Raw genomic sequence first — 26,703 nt, 5'->3', positions numbered from 1 at the left:
TGATTTGATTAAGCCTTCCTGAGATGCTATGCCACTTTCAATAGTGCCCTAATTTAGTTTTATTATAAACACAAACTTCCAGAAAATTTAATTTACCTGAAGAGAGTGTAGGTAACCATTCCAGGTATGTTGTGCATCAAAGCAAGGCAGTGTAGAGGCTAGGAGCAAATGCCATAAATTCAGACTGGACTGGCTCCCGGGCCAGGTTCCACTACCTGTGCTGTTTACTTTTCTCCCTCTCTATTAAAGCAGACACAAGCTCACCCAGATTCAGGGGCAGGGGACTGCTATAGACTGAATGTGTTTGCCCAAAATTCGCATGTTGAAACCTCATCTGCAGTGTGAGGGTATTTAGAGGTAGGGCCTTTGGGAAGTGGTTATATCATGAGGGTGGAGCTCTCACGAATGCAATTAGAGTCCCCATAAAAGAAACCCCAGAGAACTCCCTCACCTCTTCTGCCATGTAAGCATACATCGAAACGAGGGTCTTTTGGGAGCTAGGAGGGAGACTCTCATCAGTCACCAAATCTGCTGGTGACTTGATCTTGGACTTCTCAGACTCCAGAACTATGAGACATACATTTCTTTTGTTTATAAGGCACGCAGTCTGTGGAATTTTGTTGTAGCAGCCCAAATGGACTAAGACAGGGATATGCTCTCCCCCTTTCAATGGGAGAAGTGCCAAAGAATTCGTTACCATGCTTTAAAACTGCCACGGAAGGCCCAGACTCCCTACAGGCCCTGGTGTTCCTATGAAGTTCATTTTCCTATGCTATCGGGGAGAGAGAAAGGCTTTGAGCAGGAGAAACACACAAAAGAGGACGGGCTTACTTTTTCTGGCATCTAAAATTGGTAGTAGAGAGCTGGGTATTGCTAGATTTACCTGCTTTGCTTTTGATTCTCTGCAGCTGCAGCCTGGGTATTTAAGAAGTAAGAGTGGGCACCGAGGGCTTTTTGTTTTCTAAATCCACTTCCACTCCTCTCAGCTAAAACGTCACTCCTTTCTAAAGTGTATTGAGTTGAATAGTATCCACCTCCCCCCTGCCCCCCCCCAAATGACAAATTCATGTCTCCATGGAACCTCAGAACCTGTCCTTATTTATAAATTGTTTTTTTTTGCAGATGTGATTAGTTAAGGATCTGGAGATAAAATCATCCTAGATTTTGGGTCATCCTAGATTCAGTGCCTAGGTTCTTCATAAGAAGACGAGAGAACAAAGAGAGACACACGGAAAGAAGGCCATGTGAAGATGGTTGCAGAGATGCAAGCCAAAGAACGCTCGGGGCCATGAGAAGCTGGAAGAGGCATGGAGGTGTCCTCTCCTAGAGACTTTGGAGGGAGCATGGCACTGCTGACACCTTGATTTTGGACTTCTAGTCTCTAAAACAATGAGGGAATACATTTCTGTTGTTTTAAGCCACCCCATTTGTGGTGCTCTGTTATGGCAGCTGTAGAAAACTAATATATATGGTATTATAAATGAAGAAAGCCCACTGACGGCAATTTTGGACTCAGAAAAATTAGAGCAAGCTTTATAACTTCAGCAGTATTGAAATTTTTGGATAGAGAATTCTTTGTTGTTGGTGGGGGTGGTGGCTGACCTGTGCATTATGGGATGTTTAGCAGCATCCCTGGCCTCTACTCAGTAGATGCCAGCAGCACTCCCATTTCGGTTGGCCCTTTGGGGGCCAGAAACAGCTCCCTGGTTGAGAACCACTGTGTTAGACAGAGGAGCCTATGACAACTGCTCTGAAGAATGAGGAACAAACACTTAGATTTTTATCTTTTGGGTGGTCCTATAGGCTGGTAAGACACATGTGATAAAATTGATTTGATGAGGCTCTTGGTTGCCTCTTCTGCTGATTTCTCTCTCTCTCTGCTGTGGACACATTCTATAGCTCATCTCCAACGGCTGTCTGAGCCGAGAGGGGGAGAGAACAGGTGGTTGCAAAAGCCAATATGGCTTTACCTGGCCTTGGCTGGGGCCCTCCTTGGAGGCCATATTAGAAATCATTTGTCCCTGGGGCCATAGCTTCTATGGCTGGGAGGGAAAGTCACACAACCTGAACCTAATTTGACTTTTGGGGAACAACTATGGGAGACAGGGGAGAGGAATGTTGAATGTAGGTCCAGCTTAATTCCTCCGGAGGTTCAATTCCCCCTCAGGAGAAGACATCTGGTTAAAACTGGACCTACACAACCACTGATTTTTCCCCCCTTTAATCTTTCTTTTCCCTTTAATCGTGAAATTGTTTGTTTTCATTCTTTAAGAGACAGCTCATTAATTGTTAAGGTGTGGCTGACTTTTTTATTTATAGTGACAGGAGTCCCTGCTGTGTAGCTAGTGGGAACCACAGATAATACCCACCTTCACTAGAGTCCCTCAGCATTGCTTTAACATTTCAGTGGGGGCCAGGGTGAGGAGAAATGACCAAATTCAAACTTCAAACGACAAGGAGGGGGAAGTAAGACACCTGGTTGATTCATAAGAATAACCCGAAAACCAGCTGTTTGTCTTGGTTTCTTGATTTTTTTTTTTTTGTGCCTTGGTTCTTTGAGTGGGAAAGTCAGGCATAAAACCAAGTCAGGACTTGGTGCTTTGCTGGCACAGCCTAGACCCAAACTCCCCACCAACTGCTATCCAGACCAGTACTGTTCAGGCCTCACAGAGAAGCTTCTCCACACCTCTTGCACTATGAACTTAAAACTCCAAACTACCGTTACAGAAGGCCAGGAAGGTATAGGTAGAACTGTGCACTGGGTCAGAGACAGATCTTGTTTCAGAGTGCAGGGAGAGTTTCAGAAGTGAAAATCCTCGGGAAAAAGTTAACAAGATTCTCGTAAAGTATCATATTCCATTTTTAAAAAATTTTTTATTTGAGAGAGAGAGAGAAAGTTGGGGAGAGGGGCAGAGAGAGGGAGAGAGAGAGAGAGAGAGAGAGAGAGAGAGAATCCCAAGCAGGCTCCACGCATGGATCCCGACACAGGGCTGGATCCCATGACCCTGGGATCATGACCTGAACCAAAATCAAGGGTTGGACACTCAACCGACTGAGCCACCCAGGAGACCCTCATATCCCACTTGTGACCAGCATCCATTTATTGTTTCTCTTCAAGTTCTCCCCGTGGGTCTGCACCTTATTCTGGAATGATCATTAAAGTCTAACACAAGTATGGTTCTGAAAAGTAGTAATGAAGGGACATCTTTTCAGGGGGCAGAAGTTCAGTATGTGAATCTGGCTGTACACATCTTATAGAAGAGATGGCCTGAAACCTAGATCCAACCTTGTTTTAGTCTATTTGGGCTGCTGTAATGAAATACCATAGACTGGCTGGCTTACAAACAAATTTATTTCTCATGGTTCTGAGGCTGGGAAGTCCAAGATTAAGGTGTGGGCAGATTCAGTGACTGATGAGGGCCCATTTCCTGGTTCTTAGATGGCCATCTTTTTGCTGTATGTTTACATGGCAGAAGGGGTAAAGGAGTTCTCTGGGGTCTCTTTTATAAAGGTACTAATTCCATTCATGAGGGCTCCACACTCATGACCTAACCACTTCCCAAAGCCCCTCTCCTGATACCCTCACATTGGGAATTAGGTTGCAATAATTTTGGGGGAAACACAACTATTCAGTTTATGGCACACCCTATTCTCATCTTTCTTGTGAATTATTGTCTAGTCTCTTGAACTATTCATTCATATTTTTCCTCCTTTTTGCTTCTCTGTGCTGCATTTGGGGTAATTTGTTTAGAACTATTGTCTAGTTCATTAATTCAGACCTCAGCTCCAGCAAGGTATTTAACCTTTCAATTGACATTACTTATTTAAATTATATTAATTTTCATTTCTAGGAAATCTACTTGGGTCCTTAAAAAAATATAAGCAGTCATTTTTGAAAGCATCCTGTTCTGTGCACATTTAAACATTATTTTATTTCTTTAATGATATTAAATATGTGTTTGGAATTTTTCTCTGACAATGTCAACATTTGATGCATTTTTACATCTGTTTTTCTTATTTGCAGTTTCTGCTGACTGTTATTCAAGGGAGCTTATTTCCTTGTGCATTATGTAATTTAAGAATACTATATAATCCATTTTGAGTTAATTCTTGTGAAGAATTTGTCTAGATTCTTTGCTTTGCATGTGGATGCCATATAATTCCAGCACCGTTTGTTGAAAGACTATCTTTGCTCCCTTGTATTGCCTTTGTTCTTTGTCAAAGATCAGTTGATTGTATTTTTGTGAGTCTGTATCTGGGAAAGCTCTTTATTCTGTTCTGTGAATTCATTTGTGTATTTCTTCTTGAATATCACACTGTCTTGATTATTGTAGCTTTACAATAAGTCTTGAAGTTGGGTAGCATCACTCCTCTGATTTTGTTCTTCTCATTCAATATTAAGTTGGCTATTCTGGTTTTGCTTCTCCATATAAACTTAGTTTGTTGATATCCACAAAATGACTTGCTGGGATTTCGAATAGGATTGCACTGAATCCATAGATCAAGTTGGAAAGAACTGGCATTTGACAATATTGAGTCTTCCTAGCCATGAACATGGAATTTCTTTCCATTTATTTATTCTTTGATGTCTTTCAACAGTTTCATAGTCTTCCCCATATAGATATTTTACATATTTTGTTCACTTTATACTTATTTCATGTTTTTGAGGTCTCAATGTAAATGGCAATGTGTCTTTAATTTCAAATTCCACTTGTTTATTGCTGTATAAAGGAAAGCAGATGATTTTTGTATATTAACTTTGTATCCTGCAACATTGCTATAATCATTTATTAGTTCCAGATTTTTTTGTTGCTGATTCTTTCAAATTTTTTACATAGACATCACATCATCTGCAAACAGCTTTATTTCTTCCTTTCCAGTCTGCTTACATTTTATTTCTTTTTCTTATTGCATTAGTTAGGACTTCCAGTATGATGTTTAAAAGCAGTGGTAAGAAGAGATAGCTTTTTCTTGTTCCTGATGTTAGCGGGAATTCTTCAAGTTTCTAACCATTAAGTATGATGTTAGCTATAGGTTTTTTTGTAGATGTTCTTTATCAGTTTGAGAAAGTTCCCCTCTATTCCTAGTTTGCTGAGATAATTTTATTTTTACAATTTTTAACACGTATCTTCTTGGCCAGATAAAGAGTGGCTGCTATTGATCATGAATATTTAGATGGAATTATACACATACACAGACTTTCTTTACTGTGGTTAAAAAAATAAGCATAATTTGAAATTAACTATCTTCACCATTTTTAAGGGTATGGTTCAGTATATTATTAGCATATTATTAAGATATTAACATTATATATTTAGCTAACATACTGTTATAGTGTTAAATATATTCACATTTTTGTGAAACAGATCTTGAGAATTTTTTCATCTTGTAAAGCTGAAACTCTATACTTATTAAACACCTTCTCCCTTCTTCCTCCCTCTAACCCCACCATTCTACTTTCCATTTCTATACATTTGACTACACAGTATTTGTTTTTTTTGTGACTGGCTTATTTCACATAGCATAATGTCCTTCAGGTTCATCCATTTTGTAGCATATGACAGGATTTCTTTTTGCCAAGGCTCAATAATATTCCATCTTATGTATATGTGACAGTTTGTTTACACATTCATCCATCAATGGACATTTGGATTGTTTCCATCTCTTGGCTATTGTAAATAGTGCTGTGATGAACCTGAGTGTGCAAATAACCTCTTCAATAGTTTGCTTTCAATTCTCTTGGATATATACCCAGAAGTGTGGTTGCTGGGTCATCTGGTATTTCTATTTTTATTTTTTGAGGATCCTCCATACTGTTTTCCATAGCAGCGGCACCAATTTACAGTCCCACAAATAGTGTACAAGGGTTCCAATTTCTTTATACCCTTGCCAACATTTGTGTTTTTTATTTTCTATTTTTTTTTAAGATTTTATTTTTAAGTAATCTCTACACCCAGCATGGAGCTTGAATTCACAACCCTGAAATCAAGAGTTGCAAGCTCTACTGACTGAGCCAGCCAGGCACCCCTTGTTTTTAGATAGTAACCAACCTAATTGGTGTGAGCTGATATCTCATTGTGGTTTCAATTTCCATTTTTTTGATGATTAGTGATGTTGAGCATCTTTTCATATGCCTTTTGGCCATTTGTACATCACCTTTGGAGAAATGTTTATTCAAATCTTCTGCCCATTTTTTAATTGGATTATTATTATTATTATTTGTTGTTGTTCTTGTCTCTTCAAGTTCTGATATGTGGTTCTTACAATGGTCAATAGGGAGCAGTGTACTCACAACAGTGGCACATGGTAACTGGGGAAGTGTTGCAGTATTAATTTATGTTATTTTAAATTTATACATATTCTGGTCTACAGTTAACATGCATAAAACATGAAAATGATTATTTTGGTAACTAGGTAGACATGCATTTAGAATTGTAAAGTTTCATTTTTGTCAAGATAGGTAGCAAGGTTTAATCAAATTTCAAAAGTGAAATTAATGTCAGGTTTATCTGAATTCTTAGATTTAAAAATGTATATTTACTAATTAGAATTTATATTTTGGCTTTTATAATTTTGAATATACTAGGAGAAAAATATTTTGGAAACATGAAAAGCAATTTATGTTTTTGAGTTTTACATGTGCTTTAGTTTACATTTCAGAAAAACCTCCTACACTTTGAATATATTACACTTAACGACAACTATACTTTAGTAAACATTTTATAATATGAATAGGACACAAATTATGTAAAAATACTGATCACAACTATATCATTAATGCTTTTGCCAAAATGAAGGCAAGAAAGTATTATATGAAAAAAATACAATAATGTTGTGTTTATTATTCATCCAAATAATGCTGGCCTCTAGATATGTGCAATAATTAAAATCAGTCATATTTGATATTTTATAAATTTTTAGTCATATAAAAACCATGCCTTTAGGCATGTTTAAAAATTTTTGTTTTTATGAAGAAAATCTCATCAAGATAAATATACAAGACATTTCATATAACAATTTTAGCAGATTTAGATCTTTTAAATGTCTATATATTTAAGTGATATGTGGGCCTCCATCTGTATTTCCTTGTGTGCTGCAAATGTTAGGGTGACTCTAATCTTTTTAGATTTTTAGGCACTTTTGTGCCTCTAATCATGTTAGAGGGTTAACTAGAGCGCAAACTAATGGTCAGCATTTACTGAGTGCTTATCGTAAGCCAGGCACTATGGAAAGTGCTTACATGCACTGTCTCAGTAAATCCACCCATATTACAGGTGATGAAACTAAGACTCAGTGGGTCATGTGCTTTGTCCAAGGTCACCCTACTTGTTAGCAGGTGAGCTGGGACTATGTCCTATCCACTCAGCTCCAAAATCAGAACTTCTGACTCGAGTCTCATAAACACGTTCTTGCAGAGGAAGCAGGTGTAGCAGCTACTGGCATGGTGTTAAGCAAGATCCTCAGGGTTTCATTTTCTCTCATTGTAGCCCAAGGCAGAGAAATGGTCAGCTGTGCCTGAGTGGTCACCTGGGGACTCTACAGAACAAGGACCCACTCGGGTCCTACTCATCTAGACCCACCTCTTGCTTGGTCTTGGGGGTTGGCCCAAGGCAGTGTCTCTGGCACAGGTGAAGCATGTCACCTTTATGCTCAGATCTACCAGAGCTGGTGTCTGTCTTTTCCTCTGTTCTCCTTTGTGTCTGGGCTTCAAACCTCCCCAGGGCCAAGATGAAAGACCGTTTTCATCCTCTTCCCGTGTGTGAAGAAAAATAAAAGATAGCTCTTCTTGGCTCATTCATATCGTGGGCCCACTCAGGCCCTGCAGGAGAACAGGACATGGATTATAGATAAAGCTTAAATCCATTTTTTCAGGAATTAGGCGGCTTACAAATGAAGGCAATATCTGTGTTTGCACAATGGCTACCTTGGGGCCCTCATGGCTTTAATGAAATTCTATACATCAAAGCTCTTTAAAAGCTTCTGAGTCAAGAACATGCAAACTGACCTCTACTCCCTGGGGCTCCAGTAACCCCAGGGAGAAGTGATAGGCAGTGGAGAGGAACAGGTATAGGCCAGGTCAGAGGACTGGGGCTCCCTGAGAGGTAGATCCTCCTGATCAGAGACATGATATTCCCAGGAGCAGAGAGACCCACCAAGGCCTCCACTCCTCTCAGGTGCATACAGAACAAGAAGCAACTGGGCTAATCATCTGAAGCAGCAATTCTCCAAATGTGTTACAAGGATCCTGGGGATCTGAAGACCCTTTCAGGGGGTCCACAAAGTCAAAACTATTACCTTCATAACATGTCATTTTCTTTTTTCACTCTCATTCTCTCACCAGTGTACAGCGGCACATTATGAAGGCCACATGACATGTGAGGTCAGAACAGATTGAATCTAGAAGCAGGTATGAGAATACAGCCATATTCTCTTTTTCAAAGTTTATTTATTTTGAGAGAGAGAGAGAGGTAGAGAGAGGAGGAAAGAGATAATACCAAGCAGGCTCTGTGCTGTCAGAGGAGAGCCCAACAGCAGGCTCTATCCCACGAGCTGGGAGATCATGACTTGAGCTGAAATCAAGAGTCTGATGCTCAACCGTCTGAGCCACCCAGATGTCCCTACAGCTATATTCTATTAAACCAGACATGAAAGAGATTTTCAAAAATGTAAAGCAATGCCATTCTTCTTACTGATTTTTTTTTGTTTTGCAAAATGATAGTTACTTTTCCTAAAATGTGTAGCTTATGTTAGCATGTAATGAATTTATTTTAAAATAAATTATATATTTAAAATTTTTCTGAGTTTTTAATTTCTAACATCATAAATATCCATAGATATAACCCACATATACAAGAATACTCTGGGGTTCTCAGTATTTTTTAAGAACATAAAGGGATCCTGAGACCAAAAAGTTTGAGAACTACTGAAGTTATTGAGTGTACAGAACACCCTACCTCATTTAGAATTGGTACCTGTGGTCATATTATATGCCTATTCCTTACAGCTACAGAATAAATAAATGGGTCCAGATTTTAATTAGGCTATCTTATATTTAAGGGAACCTTACAGTCTAAGAAGGTAAATTTTAATTATAGAAGTATAGAATATGTAAGTAAAAAGGAAGCCTCACCTATGAGTGAGGGGGAAAAAAAACCCTTTTATCTACTTTCATATTGCGTAGAATTCTACTGAATACTGTTTCTAAAGCAGGTACCCACTCCCCCAAAGAAAACCTTCTTTGGTCTAATAAACTTGAGAAATACTGGACTTCTGAATCCAGTGTTTACTACAAATCTTCTCAAAGCCTTCAATACAAGCATTAAAGATATTGTGAATCTCTGAGATACACTAGGCTTAATTTTCCAGACTTACCTGACCATAAAACTCTTAGGGACAACTTGTAGAACTAATCTTTCAAGCAACATGGGAAACTTCTCCACTCAGCAAAAGGATGAAGTGGTCTCTTGAGCGCTGAGAGCTGCTTAGTATCCAGAAATCCACCTGCTTGCTTCAGGGAGGTAAGTTAGGGATGGCTGCACAGAGGTGTGCAGATCTGAATTTGGCTGGGGGTAGTATGGACTGGGAAGTGTTCATCGAACCCAAAGAGAATGACGAGTGGGGATAGAGAGAGGTGATTTGGAAGTCCAGGGCAGACCTGGGCAGAACAGCAGAAATGGAGGCTTTCTAGAGCTAGTGGAGTACAGAGATACCGGGGACAGGAGAGCAGAGCTCCCCAGAATGGGGACAGTGACACAGTGAGGGAAGCCCATGGCAGGCCTGACCTGTCCTACACACCCAGTCACATGGGAGAAAGCTGGAATGGAGTTTCCACCTCGATCCATAAAAGATGAGACGTCCATGCTCATTCCCCAGAGCACCATGGCTGCTTGAGAGGAATTCCTGACCCTTAATCCCTACTCTCCCCAGCAGATGGGCAGTTGTTAATCTGATAGGTGAGAGACTGGTATTCATTTTGGGATGTGGCTCTGGAAACAGACACTCTGCCATTGTCACTTGGGGTGAATTTCTTACCCTCCCTCTACTGGGGTTCCTCATTTGTGGAATGGAGTCAACAGTGGCACTTACCTCATAACCTGAGTAAAATAATTCACGTGAAGGGCTTTGCTCAGTGCTTGAGACTAACCATGAATATTGTGGCGTTATTATTTCTTGTGGCACTGGGGGGGTGTATATGGGAGTATATGGGGGGCTAAAGGGACCCCACTCTCGAGTGTTTGCTCGGATGGCCTGCCACTGCGGGGACGCCTGCCACGTGGCCTTTCTCTAGTCTCCCTTCAGGACTCTAAGGGGTGGTAAGTTATGCTCAGGCCTCAATGATGGACTTGACTGTCAATGTCAGGCTGAGAGGGGAGAAGAGGAAAATCTGCATTCAACACCAGATCCAGCCATGTACTGCAGAAAGAACTCACTGGAAGCTGGTTCCGGGGTTCCGGGTGCTGCCCAGGCTAGGGAGGCGGGACTTCCGCCCTCGGTGATGGTGGGCACACGCGCCGGAGACAGACTCCTTTGTCTCTTCCCAGGGAGGGGCCTGATTTACAGCTTGAGGGTCAGTGTGGTGCTGCGTCCTGAGGAGGCTAATCCACGCATTCGGGTGTGCCAGACACAGTCCTCTTCTCCCTGAGGAGTAAGCACGGGAGCTCTTAAGTATTAAAACGCCAGATCAGCGTTTTTCTTTGCGAAGTGGGACCTATAGCTTGAACCAGAGCAAAAAGGACTGTTCTGTAGATACCTGGATAAACTGAAGTCGCCCTGAACTTCCCAAAGTAGGACTTCAAGCCTCCCTGAGGACAGAGAGGGCCTGGTGATCCCACTGTGCGGGTGCTCTGGCCTTTACCTCAGACCGGACCATTGAGCACCCTGAGCTGACCTTCCTCATCACCTCACCACATGGCCCCTCCTTTGCCCTTGAAGCAGAGTGAGGAGTAACAAAGTGAGTGGAGCACGAAGGGAAACATAAAAAGTTTGTTTCAGCGTCTACCACAATGTCCGTAGTTACCTTTTTAGACTTTGGGGGGCTGTGAGTGACCATTGTTAGGGAAAGTCTTTCTCCACAAAAGCTTAGGGCAGCAAGGAGGGCCCTTCTTTCCGTCTGAGGCTGAGTTGCCCCTTCAGGCCGAGCTGGGGGCAATGGGCTGGCCCAGGTGGGGAAGGAGGTGCAGGGTTCATTTGACATGTGAGTCTTTTGCTGCAGTTCTGCTGAGACTCAGAGCATATATAGTTCATATATAGTTTATAGTTTTGTAGAGTTGTAAAAACATCAACTTTGATTTGTGCAAATAAGGTATTTTCCTAGTTATTTTGCTAAGCCAAACATTAAAACTAATTTGCATTCTTTGAGACTAATTTGGCCCAGGAGCTAGTAGGAAGCTGGAGGGGATTCCGCCCTGGAAGAGGGGTTGTCACATGGATTTACTTTAGCATAAACATAGACTACATGAAGGCTGGAGCCTTCTGGTCTCCTCAGGGAGACCCAAAGGGCTAATGGGGCTCCAGAATCCAACAGATCTAGGTTATAATCTCGGATTGACGTGAGCTTGGAGCACTTCCTCTATCTTTCTGAGGACTGTTTTCTTTTCCTCTTGTACGCTGTTTTAGGACTGTTGCAAAGACTAAATAGGATGTGAGTAGGGCACTTAGCACAGTCTTTGACACCTAATACCCTAGTAAACTCTCGACAAAGGGTTATTCCTAGGTTTGTCTTTACCCAAAACCAGTGAGAGAAACTCACTGTTGTTTCCATCTCTCTCACTTGACCTTCTTCCTGTGCTGGGTTCAGCTGATTTTCTCCTTAGCCCCCTGCCATTCCTATTTATTCCCTGGCACCTTTGCTTAGAATTAATCCTAAGTTCTGGGGCGCCGGGGTGGCTCAGTCCGACTTCGGCTCAGGTCATGATCTCACAGTTTGTGGGTTGGAGCCCCGTGTTGGGCTCTGTGCTGACAGCTCAGAGCCTGAAGCCTGCTTCAGATTCTGTGTCTCCCTCTCTCTCTGCTCCTCCCTCACTCATGCTGTCTCTCTCTGTCTCTCAAAAATAAAAATAAAACATTTAAAAAATTAAAAAATAAAAGAATTAATCTTAAGTTCAGCTTGAGTCCTTCCTGTTCTCTGAGGCTTTCCTTGACAACTCAACTCAGACTTGATGGTTGCTCTCTGTTCTGATGGGTTCAGTGGGGCTCAAATTCTTGAGGTGATGGCAGCCTCATTGGCCTCTAGGTTTCTCCAAGTTGCCTAGGACATTGTATGGGGATGCTCCATAGACTCATGGTGAGTTAAAGTGACTCACTGGAGAAGGCTGCTGCTGTGACTCCACCAGCCTTGCCAGTCAGGACCACACAGAGCTATAGGTCTCCAGGGAGCTGCTCGTAAGGTCAGTCATGGACTGTACAGTGGTTATCACTACTTTGCTTGGTTTTTAAGCCATAGAAACTTTGCTAAAATAATCTTACATGGACGTATGGTATAGGAAGCTGCTCGTGGTGGGCTGCTATTGGTACAGTGGAGAGAGGGGGCCACAGTTCCTCCCCTTGACTCCTGAGGTGCTTTTGTGGACTCCCGTGGCATTGCCCCTTGGAGATTGGAAGCCATAATGAAGGCAGGGTTTCTGACCACAGGTTGCTGATGGTAACTGGCTTTTGAAGGTTAACAACTGAACTGAGATGGAACAGTAAATTGAACCTGACCTGCTGGGAACAAGCTGAATTTGAGAAATTTCATCCAATTTTGGTTATATTTCATGTCTAGGGAGGGATGGGTACTATGGCTTCTCCCCAAGCATGGGATTAATACAACACAGGTCTCTGGCGTGGAGCCCACATTCATAGGAACCAAAGTAATGGAAGTGTAGGGGATCCCCTCACAGAATCATCTGTATCCTAGGCAGAGACTGATGGTGACTTCCCCTTATCCATCTCATTTTCCTTATCAACAGAACCCCTGCATGAGTAGAGACAGCAATTGGCACAGGTAAAATAAGATGGGTGAGGATTATAAAGGTCTTTTAAGAGAATGACTCAGTTGGCAGGTTCCACTTTTGTAACTCCTTGTTGAAGAATGAGGGTGTGATGACTGGAGCTTCAACAGCCAGCTGGGAAACCATGAGGGTGAGGCCCATGCCCAGAGATAATTAGGGAGCCTGGGTCCATGAGAACATTATAGAACTACCATACTCGCATTGGTCTTTCTCTGTTCATTTCAAAATGTGGAGGAGAAAAACCCCAAAACCTTCTATAACTTATCTTGTTGAAGCCTCAACTTTAGGGAACTTTGTTGTTATCAATTAAATATAATTCCTTAGTGATGATACATCACTACCACAACCCAGTGATGTGGACTTGGAGGACAATATTAGTAGTTTCAAGTGGTGTTGGACCAGCTTTTCTCCAATTAAGATGTTACATAGTGACAGGCTTGAAGGGTTTCAGTACTACCTTACATTTCCTTTGATAGCTTTTCTCCATAGAAGAGTTAATTATCAAAGTTACAATAAAAAAAGTAGGGCACATGAGAGAAAAATGAAAAAGGAGTCACCTAATTATTTGTAAACTGAATAAACACACCATTATCTTTTGACCATAGTTTACAGACAAGAATGAGCCTTCTGGCCGTGACTGCAGTAATGTTGGTGGACATGTAAATATTTTAATCACTTAGCTATACAATACACTTCCTGGTTTGTTTTCACAAAATATTTTTTTAAAGGCTTGAAATACATTCCTTACAGCACAACCATCTCTATAATGGCCAGCTCCCCTCCTATGATGGTTATTTCCATCCTGGAGCCCATCTGGGTTGAATTCTTTCCTCTAGTCTTCAGGAAGCTAGGCGTGTCTCACTATGCATTCTCATTTGTAGAAAGGAGAGAGAGCTCCCTGGGATTGGGCTGGGACAGCCACTGACTCTGAAGAGCCCTGAAGAGAGATACTAGAGGGATGTCATCCTCCCTGAAGTCATTTTATTAGATTAGTACTCAGTGGATGGCAGCTCATCAAGGCCAAAGCTCAACATGTTACATTTTATTGCCAGCAAATGAAGGCAAATTTTAGGGGTGTATGCCTGTGGGGGGAGTAAATAATCAGCTAAAGGGGATTTCTGAAGGAAGAATTGGATATTTTCCCATTGATCTCAGAATTACACCTTTGACCCAGTGCAAGTTGTGTTTAATTGTATTTTACAAGACAATGCGTTGGTCAGCTCTGGAATCAATGGGATGTGAATGGAGGGTGAAATAGTCCATTGTGTCATGAAGTCTTTATCAAAATTCCCCCAACCGTTGGATGGGCTTTAATAATGAAAGAGCTAGTTATGGCTCATGCAAATGATTATGACAGCACAAAATGGTTTTTAGTGATTTCGAGTTAGAATTAGGCAACAGCAATAGGCACAAACAGCCACTTAGGGGACATGCCAGCTGCTTCCAGCGAAGCTGCTGACATAAAAACAGGGAATGGCACTAAAACAGACACAATTCAAGTCATAATTTGCTTGCTAATAATTTCCTTTTTGTGTCTGCAGCCTTGAAGGATTGTCCTGAATAAGTGCATTCATAAAGATAGCAAGTCAAGTCAAGCCATCCGGCGGATGAATTAACAGCAAACTGCTATCACAGGGTGAGTGAGGCGGGGGACAAAAGTCAAGATTTCCTAAAGTGAGGCAGAACTGACAAGTACCAGCTGAGGAGTGTTATTCTGTATGATGGCAGCTCATGGCTGCATATAGTTCTCTGAGGATGAGTCCAGCCCTTGGCACAGGCCAGCAAAGGGCAGCTGTCCATCAGGGTGGAAAACTACCTAGGGAATTCCAGACATGGTTGCATCCTTTGCTCTCTTCCAGCTCCCTCTGCAGATGCACTCTAATTAAGAGTAAGACTATTCATTCCTTCTCTAGCAAGGATTTCCTTGACTTACAGCAAAGATCCTCTCTGAATTCAAGGTCTGCTCTGCATTTGTAGAGTTTAAAATCCCATTAGCTGTTCTGCCTCTGATTTCACTGATCTGTTTGTTTTGCTGCTAACACCTCTCTGGTACCTTGCTGAAAGGACTTCCCTCCCCTTCTTCCCTGTGGCTTGGGTAGCACTGAGGCGGGTGAGGTGTTTATTTACACATCTCTCTGGATCATTAGGTAAAAGGGGTGACACACTTCTCTCTCTTGGCAACATGTTTAAACATGAGCCTGTTTTACTTCTGAACTTACTTTCTTGTCAACACACACGTAAATCTGTACAATCATAGCTCATTCAAAAGACACTCCCATATAGTGCTTTTCAAATATGTATTTTCTAGAATTCTGTTTAAATTTAACTTTGGTAAGCTATCAGCTTTTAAACAGACTTTGTGTATATAACTACAAAGAATTTTGTGCTAAAATCTTTTGTTTGAGAAACCACTTGTTGGTCTGCAAACTGGCCCCCGTGGATGGAGGGCCAGGGGAGACCAGAGGAGGCAGACCATCCAGATTCGTAGGTGTCAGATTTAATAAGCAAGAGAGTTTATGAAGCTTGTCTTGGGGGGTGACAGGACGAGCAGCTCTCTGCACCTGCCCACCAGGATCTTAGAAGTTTATATAGAAGCCTTAATGGGTTCAGTAACAGACGGCCTCACCACCACATTACTATCTCAAGGCTCTGTGGGGCAGCTTCCAGGGTAGTGAAGGCAAGCAGAGTGCACATTCTAAGGACGGGGAGGGGAATGGGGAGCCTCTGACTGCCTGGGTCCAGCTCTCAGGTCAACTGGTGGTCACATCCTCTCAAGAACCACCTCTAACACCACTCTTAAGTAGCTATTTTGGAAGGTTTAAAATATATAAATTGGATTTTTCTCCACTCAGTAAAATCACTGTGATTCTAAGATAGAAAACTATGTCTCAGATGATGTCATCACGTATTTCTTTAGTGCCTTTTAAAACAAATGTTAGTAATTTTTTAAATTGGAATAAACCTTACCTGTGATGAAATGTCTTGTGTGAACATTTTGATGAGTTTTGATTAATGTATACACCTATGTAAAAGCCACCCCAATCAAGATCTAGAATATTCCATCATCTCCAAATTTCTCTAGTCAATACCCACCCCTTTAGGCAACATTGTTCTGATGTCTATCACCATAGACAGGTTTTACCTGTTTTTTTTTTTTTAACGTTTATTTATTTTTGAGACAGAGAGAGACAGAGCATGAATGGGGGGAGGGTCAGAGAGAGAGGGAGACACAGAATCTGAAACAGGCTTCAGGCTCTGAGCTGTCAGCACAGAGCCCGACGCGGGGCTCGAACTCACGGACCGCGAGATCACGACCTGAGCCGAAGTAGGCCGCTTAACCGACTGAGCCACCCAGGCGCCCCAATGATTGGATTAATTGATGGTTCTGTGAGGTCATTTCTGACACTCATGAGACATCCTTGGGCTTCAAAGGACACACATTTTAAATTTTAAACTGGCAAGAAGGAAAACCTCATCTTTCACGTTCCAAGTTTAAAATCTCAATGATAATACTCCAGATCTCTTACCACTCTCCCAGGCAAACTCCACACACCAAACTCCAACCACCAAAATTTCGGGTCACAGGGCAGGAAGGTAGAGGGTAATAGTGTGTGGGCCAAGTGGCTCTCACCTTGACTGCCCATCACAGTCATCCAGGGAGCTTTTCAAGAATACTGGTGCCGGGCCCCCCCCCCCCCCCCTTGTGCTTTCGATTGGTCAGGATAGGGCCCTCTTAGTTGTGAAAGCTGCCTGGGTGATTCTAATGTATGGTCAGGGTAAAGACACACTGGTTTAGCTCTCCAACACTGGCTCAGTTCAGCCTTGACCTGCAGGATGCGGTTGAAGTGCACTGAGCAGAAACCACAGAACTCTTTTGGGGGGTATGAATTCCACATGCTACCTTGTGACATTAGGGTAGCAAAAGTCAGCTTTGTTCCAGCAGGGCTTGCTTATTCTTATACCTTGGAAGGAAGAGTAGGATGGCTTTTTGAGCAGGGATACAGTTTTGTATTTTTCAGGCTCTATCTATAGTTTCTTTTCTCTAGTTACAAGGAAGGAGCCGTATAGGGCATCAGATCTTCTCTGTCCAATCCTCACCCAAAGGTCTCTTTCTGGCCCCAGTAGGAGGTCTGGGTGGACGCCCACGTGGGTTGTAACCCAAATTTGGATCAGTTTTTGAAATCCTGCCTGTCAGAGTTGGGTACCTGTGACCACTAAGTTATCTCAAAGACAGATGAGGTCACTAAAAGCAACAGTTAACTGTGATTCAGCTTAGGCCCGCTGTAGATCCTCTTCTATTCCTGACTCGAGTAAGGGTCTATCAACCCAGACATGAAAATGTCAGGTCCAAGGAAGTCAGTGATTGAAAGCTCAGATGGATACCGGACATCTCAAAAATCCTGATGCCAGTTCCTCAGGGAAATCTGGCAGTGTCTGCCACCTAGAGGGCTGTTTCTTGAGCTCTGCCGGGGCACATGAGGCTGGGGACATCCTGGCAGTCTTATTGTGTTGTCGTTTCAGATAGCCTACACATCATTAAGTCCCCTCACCGGCAGACTTTAGGAATATTCCTGTTTGTACTTGGATTTCCATTTCACTTTGTACTCTAATCTTGGGCTACAGTCTGTTCAACAAAGGGAAGCACTATTCTCCTACATCTCCTTCCATATACTCACAAACATAAGCATGCATGTTTTAACCTAGGATTTGTACCTCAGTCGCAGGATATACTGAGCTGAGTCAACAGCTCTGGGTTTGACTTGCCATATGTGTTGTTTCCCATGTCAGATCCAGGGCGGAAACTGCAAAACTTGGGAAGGCCTGTCTTTGGCCCTCGTGGTGTTGGTACCCCTCGTCTTGATAAATGGAGAAAAGCTTACAAGTAATGCTACTTGGTATTATTGGAACCCCTGTCACGTATGCAGGCCTTCTTCCACTCTGTCTCTAATCCAGGGATTATTGTCTCATGGGATCATTCAGCAAAAGAATTATTTCGAATTTCTTTTGGTTTCCTACACTGGTGCCAACCAGTAAGTGCCCAGCCACTGTTCTTACGTAGTTATGGAGTTCTTTAAAAAATTGCCAAGAGGAGTCTTTGTCAATTTTAGTTAGGGCCGGTCTTGCCAGAGGGACTTTCACTCAGGTGAAAAGTGGTGTTAAATACATACAGCGGTCCAAAGGAAAGAAAAAAAAAAGATTAAATGGCAATGTACAATAGATTCAAAACAGATCCCCCCCAAATAAAAATACTAAGGTGGTTAAGGAGGAGGAAATTTCACAGCTTCATTCTTTGGTATTGTCCATCTTACAAAGTGTATAAAACTAGGAAAAGTCCATAATACTTGGATATATTTAAGCTGTTTCCAACATGCATTTAGATTCACATTTATAGCATGTGCTTTTCCATATTACACACAAAATAAAAAAAAAAAAAACGGGGAACAAATTTCCAAGGATGAAATTTCCACATTTATTTTTCTTCCATGTGCATAGAAAATGGCAGTGAAGTGTCCTATGAAAGAGGCAGGGAATGGGCATGGCGCTTCTATACCAGACTGGACTTTGTGCTTCAAAGGTACACTATTCATTTTGAAAACAAAGGATGTTATAGTTTGTTTTTAATTGCTAACAATTCCTCAGGTTTCCCATTTGTCTTTTAAGCTGTCAGTTTCTTCAAATCTCTTTTCAAATGACACACTGCATTACAAATGATGGCACTTAACCAATGTGGCATTTCCATATTTACACCAACAAAAGAAATTTACAAGACATAATAGCATACAATCTTGACATTTAGTAATAGCAATAAAACATGAAGGGCATCCATTTTATTATTTTTTTTCTGTACAAACTATCAGAACATAACTTTATTCACATTAAAAAAATCATCTTTAATTTGATTTGACCTACACATCCCCCACCTCCTTGCACCCATTTCTCAAACCTCTCATCACATCGCCCACACCTTCACCAGACTACAGAATCTATAAGTAATTAGATCTAACACCTAAATAGAGCTTAGAAAGTCCTCTCTCCCAAAGGTTTCCTCACTTCCCTGATAATTCCTCAAAAAAGAAAAAAAAATGCTCTTCACTCATTCCTTCCATTTCACTTTCACATTTCATCAGCAAATCAGCAAGACGGATTTTTCATCTCAATCCAAACAAGGTTAGAAAGAAGAGTTCCTCTCCCGAGCATCTTGATGCTACACCCATGAGTCCGGGGACCCTGGGTACTGTTCTGCTCTATAAGAAGGTCGTTTCGTGGAATAAAAGTCTACATAATTTGTAGTTGATTTCAGTCCATACTGTGTTGAATAATCAGTAGAAGCTGGAAAGTGAACTCGGTCATCAAAATAAGGATCTTCATAGCTATGAGGAGACTGCAAATACAATCTGTATGCGTCAAAGTTCTTTCTGTTGGAGTCATCTTGACTATAATACAGCTGTTGATGCTGTTGACAAAATGAAAAAGCAAATAAATCAAAGCAATTTTTGGCAATACATGTTTAAGGGAAATTAATGTGGGTTTCCTGCTTCATATTTTTAAAGCAGTATTCAATATTTGTGAACATATGGTTCAGAGTTGTTTCTGGTACATGCTATTATGTTTACTAGTAGATTGTAAGGATTTTAAACTATGTTTATAAGTAGGCTGGCAGAGTTTGCTCAAGCCCTGTTCTAAGGCCTCTAGAAGTTGGTGTCTCCAGAGAGCCTGAGGTGGCCTCTGGCTACCTCCTTCCTCACTAGAGGACCAGTTCTGCGCTCTGCTGTGGAGGGGCTTGTTACCTGGGCATGCTCAGTGAAAGGATGGCCTTGATTTTTGCTTTGACACGGGAACCACTAGTACATCATGAATTTAGTTGGAGGCTGGATTTTCATGCTTCAGATAGTTGTATATGTGCAGAACCATCTTTTAAACATTTACCTCAGAGATGAAGATTGAGTCCATCCCTCAGTTTTAGGACAAATGTGAGGTACTATTAAAGGAGTAAGCAATCTCCAGGCAGCAGAGTAATAAAATTGGAAGAGACATGTGAGCAAATGGTTCGAAAGGAAAAGACTTCCCCAAGCCAGGACTAATCGATTTGTAAGGAAGCAAGGTGAGCACATGTGGGCATCCACATCAGGGTACCCTGCCCCCATGTCCTTTTGTGTTGTCTTAGCTCATCTCTGATCTCACATTAACTTCTTTAAATATGTTTAGAGAAAAACTGTCCTGGTTGTTATGTCTGATTTCCCTCTTGATCATGTCCAAATCCCCTCACTTAGTAAGATGTAACAAATTTACCACGTAGGTATCAAAACATCATGTTCTGGAACTAAACACATTCTAACATTATAAGCATTTCAAAGCTAAATTCTCTTTTTAAGTTAGAGTTATGGTTTTCAGTTTTTTTTCCCCCTCTCTTGACTTAAAAACTATGGCATAAATTATAAACAATTTGGGAAATTCTTTTTTTGTCCATCTAGAGAAAAGATGAAATGGAGGGAGGTTTTAGAGCATCCTTATCTGAAGTTGAGGATACAGGCTTGTTTGGAAAACCCCAGTTGTTCATGTATTTTTGGAAGGTAGGAGGAGAGATCAGATGACCCACGTGGGCATGGCATCAGGAAGGACTGAAATAAATTTTAGGTCCCCATGAAAGCAGAGACTGGATGTTATAATCACTAGTACCCACTCTGATGGAGAGTGGGGTCCACCCCAGTAGGGCCGAGTCCACTTTGACTTCCGAGACTAATGGAGACCTGGCCATGGACTCAAGCATTTTCAAACCATGGCTTGGATATGGAGGGAGTCACGGAGATGAGGAATGAGGTGTACAGAAAAGAGAACAATGAGATGAGAGAATGAAGTACGCTTACCAACCTTTCCCCACAGAGGATGGAAGAGATTTTAGAGGTTAACAGAAAAAAGGAGTGGGAAAAGGAAATTACTGGGCAAAGAATAGGAGTTAAAGACTTCTCAGCTGGTCCCCATCAGTGGCATGGTGGTCTCGGCAGCACCGATTTGGATATTCAAGCACCTGGGGCTACTGTGGAAGTGATTTGCTTAAACCACAGAGGAGATTCTGAAGCGCATCAGAGATGCCCCGGGAAAGCTCCGTGGCCCCTGCTATGTTGGCCCAGCTCTGGTAAGTCAACCGACCCGGACCCCTTCCTATGTTGATCCCTGCTAATCGACCTTCTGTAAAAATGACATTGCAAATTCACCTGTAGCCGTCTATTTTGTTCTCTTGCTGGTGAGGAATAGGAACTGATGTAAATTGGTGAAGGTTTGCTGGAGCCTGTAAGAAAATATTTTATGAAATTAAAACTAGTGCTCATCACTGTGGTCCATTAGGCTGTGTGGGCTCCCTGACAGGGCCTGCCTTTCCCAGTGCCAGCGTAGATCGGGACAGTCAGCAGTCTGAGTTCCCTGGATCTAGCCTGGCTGCTGCTCACCCCAGGGTTGTTAGGGGCTAATGAATACGACAAAGACAAGTCGTGTGTGTGTGTGTGTGTGTGTGTGTGTGTGTGTCACCAAAAAGCAATACCAGAATACCAGAAGGTTTCCTTCTCAACTTCTGGTCACTGTGGGGAGCTATGCATACCTGTGAAGAGTTCCCTGGCTGGCTCTGAACAGCAGCCTTGCTCCCTCAGCCGAGGGACATCACTTTTCCAGGGCTTTGAGCTAGAGCCCTGGGTCAGATGGGGGAAGGGAAACATATTAGAACAAGCTCCATGCCTTCAGAACAACTTTGATTCCAAGTCCCAGGTCCTGGAGCAGGCACAGGCATGTTCTAAGCAGTGTGGCCACATGGAGGCACAGTCTTGTGTCTGCCATATTTAACTACATTTTCAAACAAAAAGGATCTGATAATCCGATGATGGTCTTCAAGAGTCCACAGCAGACTCCCAATGACGTCACTGGCTACCCTTCTATTATTGTTAGGGCTCACAAAGATTTTTTTTTTTTAATGAGGAAAATGAAACATACTTGAGGCAAATTAGTTTATTGAAGCAAGCAAAGAAGATACAGAAGGGCATGCATGCTAAGGAGGCGATCTTAAAAATAAAGCAGGCTGCTGCAAATCTGAAGGAACAACGCACTTCAGTTTGTGCATTTCCTTTGCAAAGAGCTTGGTGTTTGAAATGTAGCATCTGCAATTTTCTGAGCTATTAATTGCCATAGTAACAACAGTCGATTAGTAAACAGTCCTGTGAAATCACAATTTCAAAGACAACAGCACAACTGAGACGGCTCCCCCAGCAGTTAAGTTGCCACCAGATTTTATTTATTTTTTTTTAATAAATAGGTTTTTTGAGAAAAGAGTACTCTTTTGTGGTAGCTCAGTCACACTGCCTTATTTGAAACCTCTAGAGTAGTTATAATTTGCAAGAGAGTCAAGAATGGGGACAGTATGAAATCCTGGGAACTCTTAGGGCTGGCATCCTTTAAATAAATGTTATGCCCAGCTTTCTGAATGACATAAAAATATTAATACTGTGCAACATTATTTTTGTTATCTTAAAATATAATCACTCTGGGAAGAATCACATTATACATTGTGTTATTCATTCAAACTCTTTTCCATGAAAATGTAAATGAAATTGATCACCATTCTCAGGTTTGAATTTAAAAGAAGAACCAGTCTAGGATGTGTGGCCTTGCAAAGAGTCACAGAACTCAGAGTTCTGATACGTGGGACACACAGGGACACACTGCATGGATGGGGGTTGGGGGAGCAGAGCAAAGGGAATGCGCTGGGGGAGAGCCAGAAACCATCTCCCATTTGGGTACAGTGCTCTTTTATTTGTGGTCACTAGGCCACTACCTTAGCTTGTTTTCCTTAAAAGAAGCAGAAAAGGCAACAGCCCCCCAAGCAGGAAATGCTGACGCTAGAACACGGTTTGCTGCTGGGGGGACCGTCTCAATACAGGCACGGGCTATTTCCCAGGCTGCTGGCAGGGTGCCTGGAAACACGTGGCTTTTCGAGATACTCTATCACACACCCAGCTGGCGTCTTACCAGGGTACAGGCCTTTATGTGTGGCATCCCCTTGGCTATTGTAATACTGCATAGGTGGCTGGGTCCTATCGTATTCAGAGCGAGGGTCTCTGATTCCTAACAGTGCTGGTGAGGAGGAGGTGCTGCCGACTGAAGGGAGAGGCAGAAGGAGACGGGAGAGAGAAAGGAGAAGAAAGAGAAAGCAGACTGTCAGTGTCTCTGCAAAATCCTCTCTGGAAAAATACAAATCAGCAATTAGCAATGCCACGCAGCTGATGCTAAAAATCAGCCTTCAGAGGTACTGTGAGTTGAAGAGCAGCCAGTGCGACCTGCAAGCCCTGCAAGCCCGCCGCTTCGAGGATCAGTGGGCGTGGCGAGAGCAGAGCTTCCGGAGAGCTGAAGCCCGGGCTGCCCAGTTAGGGGCGCAGCGCAGAAACCATGCAGCTTTCCCGGTAATGGGCCTCAAGGACTCCGACGTGCCTTTACAGCGCCTTTACAACGGAGCGAGGGTAACTTCTTAGCCATGCGAGAGGTACATTTGCTATTTTACGATCTCGGTTCGGTTGCTTGTAAAACAGCCGTCTATTATCCTTTATGTGCAGTTCTTTAGTAAATCGATGTTTTATGGCATATTTTGATTTTTAATTATTTCAAAAATATCTGCATCTCTGAATGTGTTTGAGTAAGAGTACCCAGCCCATAACATTTATACGTCTTTTTATGGTGATCAGCTGTCAGGGAAATTTTATAAACTCAGTAAGCCTGGCTCCTTAAGAAGTTGACAGTGCTAAGAAGTTCAGCCTCACAAAACCCCAGACGATTTTTTATCCCAGCTTGAGCCAGATATTTAATAATAACATATACATCCACAGGTCTCCTTTTGAGCATTTCTGCACAGAAGGAAAGCTTCACGCATTTTTTTTCCTCATTAAAAAGTCATCTTGCTTGCACTAAAGTTAATTATAAATAAAAGTGGTCACTTATTCACTTGATCCACTTGAAAGCAGCAGCCTGCAAACCTTGCCACCAGTGCTTTTGCACACCTTGATGCTTTCAGAGGCAGGACACTGAAATATTTTCCCTAAAAGGTCACTTCACTGCCGTAGGGCTGCTGTGTGTTAAAGGGAGGTGAGCATGCATGGGCTGTGTCTATGTGCTACTCACCTTGCTTACTTTCTAGAAGATAGCAGGACAAAGATCACGCCCACCCGACTCCCACAATTACATTAGCGCAAAGGCGTCAGAAGTGCCAGTAAGTCGAGACCACATCAGTGCTGACAGGTGGAGGATTAGCGTTTAGAATTACTGGAGAAACAAGTGCGAATTCTATCCTTCCTCTCAAACGGAATCCAAAAAGCTACGTTCAGGAACGTGGATGGGCTCATCAACACTGTCCAGTGTATATATGTGAGGCCCTCAAAATAAGTTCATTGTTTAGTAACTATGCCCTAATCTGTCTGAAATTATCCTTTTGCCTGTGCTACATATGCCTTTGGTTAAGCAGCCAAATCTCTTGTTTCCCCTGACACCCCTATTCCAGAGTCCCTAAAGAGTTCTGAGCATTTTTATACAAGAAGACAGCCACAGGCTACACCTGGAAGCTCAGCAAGGATGTCAAAAACCAAGCATTAAGTCTCTTTGAAGAAAACAACTCATAATTTAAAAACTAAGATAAAAATATACACCAGACGCAGTAGGCACAGACACTTTTAAAAAAACTCTTAGTACAAGTGGAGCTATCCAATTATGTGGTAAGAACCACCAGTCCTATATTTGTCTTTCTGGCCACATTTGTCCACATGACAAATAAGACTGCCAGCAGTAGCACAGTTGAATACAACAGATAATATTTATATGTCAGAATGGGAGATTTAAAGCCAAATAAAAAAAAGATACTACTTTTCCTGTTTCATTTAACTAAGAATTAAATTTATAGGACTAACTGGGCTTGGTAGTAATATTCTGTCCTTGTATATAAAAAATAGCCTGAGTCTCAGAACGTTCTTTCTACAAAATTAGGCACTAATAAGTAGGTCGTGTGGTTGCCAAGATTCCCAACTTACAAATCAAAGGGAATTCTTGCGAACCCACCTGTAGAGCCTGTTCCCATCAGTCATGGATAAGGGGTGGGGGCAGGTGGCAGGTGGGGGTAGGGTCTGGAATACAGCCAGGGGATGGAGGTTTAACTGGGAAGAAGGAAGGTGCAGGAGATCGTGGCTTCCCCAGAATGCAGATGTAAAGATTATGTCTAGAGGACCTTGTTTCTAAGAGTTTTCACCAAGAAAACTAAAAAATCACTTTGGAGGAGATTCCAAACTTATAGCTAGTGGGCAGGCAGGGCAGCTGTTTTCAGGCATAATCCAGTGGTTCTTAAAGTGTGCTCCTCTACACCTGCAGCCGCATCACCTGGCCAGCCTATCAAACACAGATTCCCAGACCCCTTCACAAACCTAGTGAAGCAGAATCATGGGGGAGTAGATGGGATGGAGGGCCCATCTTTTGTGGGTAAACTTGCATAAACTTTTAAAATGGAAGGAGGGAAATGGGTCTGTTGTTTACATTGGCATATAATTCCCAAAGAAGGCTCTTCGCTTGAAAAGCAAATCCACCTCCTAAGTGTTTGGAGGTGACAGGCTTAATTGTCTATGTTCAATCTTCTCTGGCTGGAAAATAACGTCTGTCACACAAATGTTCTTGCGAAGGAGTGGAGTTTGCCTACTGACCTGACTGAATGATGGGTGACATCTGTTGGTTGGTGGTAGACAAGGAAGGATGTGATTTGAATCTGTCTCGCTCTAACGTTGACACAGGTGTAATAAAATGGTTCTGATTCCACCCATCCTGTGGAGTTAAAAGAGAAAAAGAAACCTCTCAAAATGAATAATGACATTTCATTACAATAAATGATTATGAATGTGTGCTCTGATGAATGCTAATTATGCCAAAGCTATTCTTGTTAAGTTACCTTTTTATAAATGCTCCGGAGGTCCCGATATTGCCACAATGTATTCAAGACCTGGGCTGCTGCCTTCACCACCTTCAGAGATGATCTAGGAGAGAGCGAGGTAATGTTAATGAATGTGGGAGGCACATCCTCAGGTTCCATTTGCAGAGATTTAAGCTGCAAACCAGTGATCAAGAGGCCCAGAGGGCACAGGGGCCACTGCTGGAAAACACGACCGAGGAATCAGGTGTACCTGGGAGTTGGGCAGGTTCAGGGTGGGCCCAGGTGGCTAGAACCAAAGTGAGACTCTCAGGCAGTCAAGTCTGTGGTGAGAGGCTGTGATTGGCATGAGCCATGACCCTCTAAGCTGGAGGCCTCTTTCAGGTGTCAGCCCCTAGCTCCCCTCCATATCTCCCATGGGGCTGACTTCCCTGGGGCTTTGGGATTAACTCGACCATGACCTCGCATCCTGAGTACTGGAGGACCTTCCCACTTTAAATGTTTCCCCCATGACTAGGTCTTCCTATAAACACCAGCATTGCCTTCTTATTTATGCCTCTGGGTAAACGTACATATGTGCTGTAATGTTCAATTTGGAAAATACAGTCAGTTGTAAGTTCTCTCTGAAGACGTTTGCTGAATGTTGGCGCTCTGTTCAAGCACTGCTCACCATGAGTCACTGCTTTTCACCTCGAGGGCTGCTCCTCTAAATCAGTGGCTTCGGTGATAAGTGAAGAGGGAAGTGCAGCCTCCTTCCTGAGCACAGGCCTGCAGATCACC

General features: G+C 42.4%; 1 protein-coding gene across 10 annotated transcripts in view; it reads right to left on the bottom strand.

The window, feature by feature from the left end:
• Positions 1–18,435: 18,435 nt before the first annotated feature.
• The window catches only part of PKP4 (plakophilin 4), a 241,491-nt gene continuing 233,223 nt past the window's right edge, over positions 18,436–26,703 (bottom strand). For 7 of the 10 annotated variants that reach the window (XM_030325382.1, XM_030325380.2, XM_032594411.1 and 4 more), the window contains 5 exons: positions 25,945–26,029; positions 25,703–25,820; positions 23,001–23,129; positions 21,203–21,276; positions 18,436–19,443 (listed from right to left, as the gene is read on the bottom strand). In XM_030325382.1, coding sequence (XP_030181242.1) covers positions 19,195–19,443; positions 21,203–21,276; positions 23,001–23,129; positions 25,703–25,820; positions 25,945–26,029 — 655 coding nt within the window. In that variant the 3' untranslated portion in view covers positions 18,436–19,194. The remainder of the gene's footprint in view (positions 19,444–21,202; positions 21,277–23,000; positions 23,130–25,702; positions 25,821–25,944; positions 26,030–26,703) is intronic. The other 3 variants (XM_030325383.2, XM_032594412.1, XM_030325385.2) reach the window with 2 other exon arrangements.

This window comes from Lynx canadensis, chromosome C1 (assembly GCF_007474595.2).
Source record: "Lynx canadensis isolate LIC74 chromosome C1, mLynCan4.pri.v2, whole genome shotgun sequence".
Taxonomy (NCBI): Eukaryota; Metazoa; Chordata; class Mammalia; order Carnivora; family Felidae; genus Lynx; species Lynx canadensis.
Note: the sequence above shows the minus strand (reverse complement) of the source record. Positions and strands in the feature narration are given on the sequence as shown.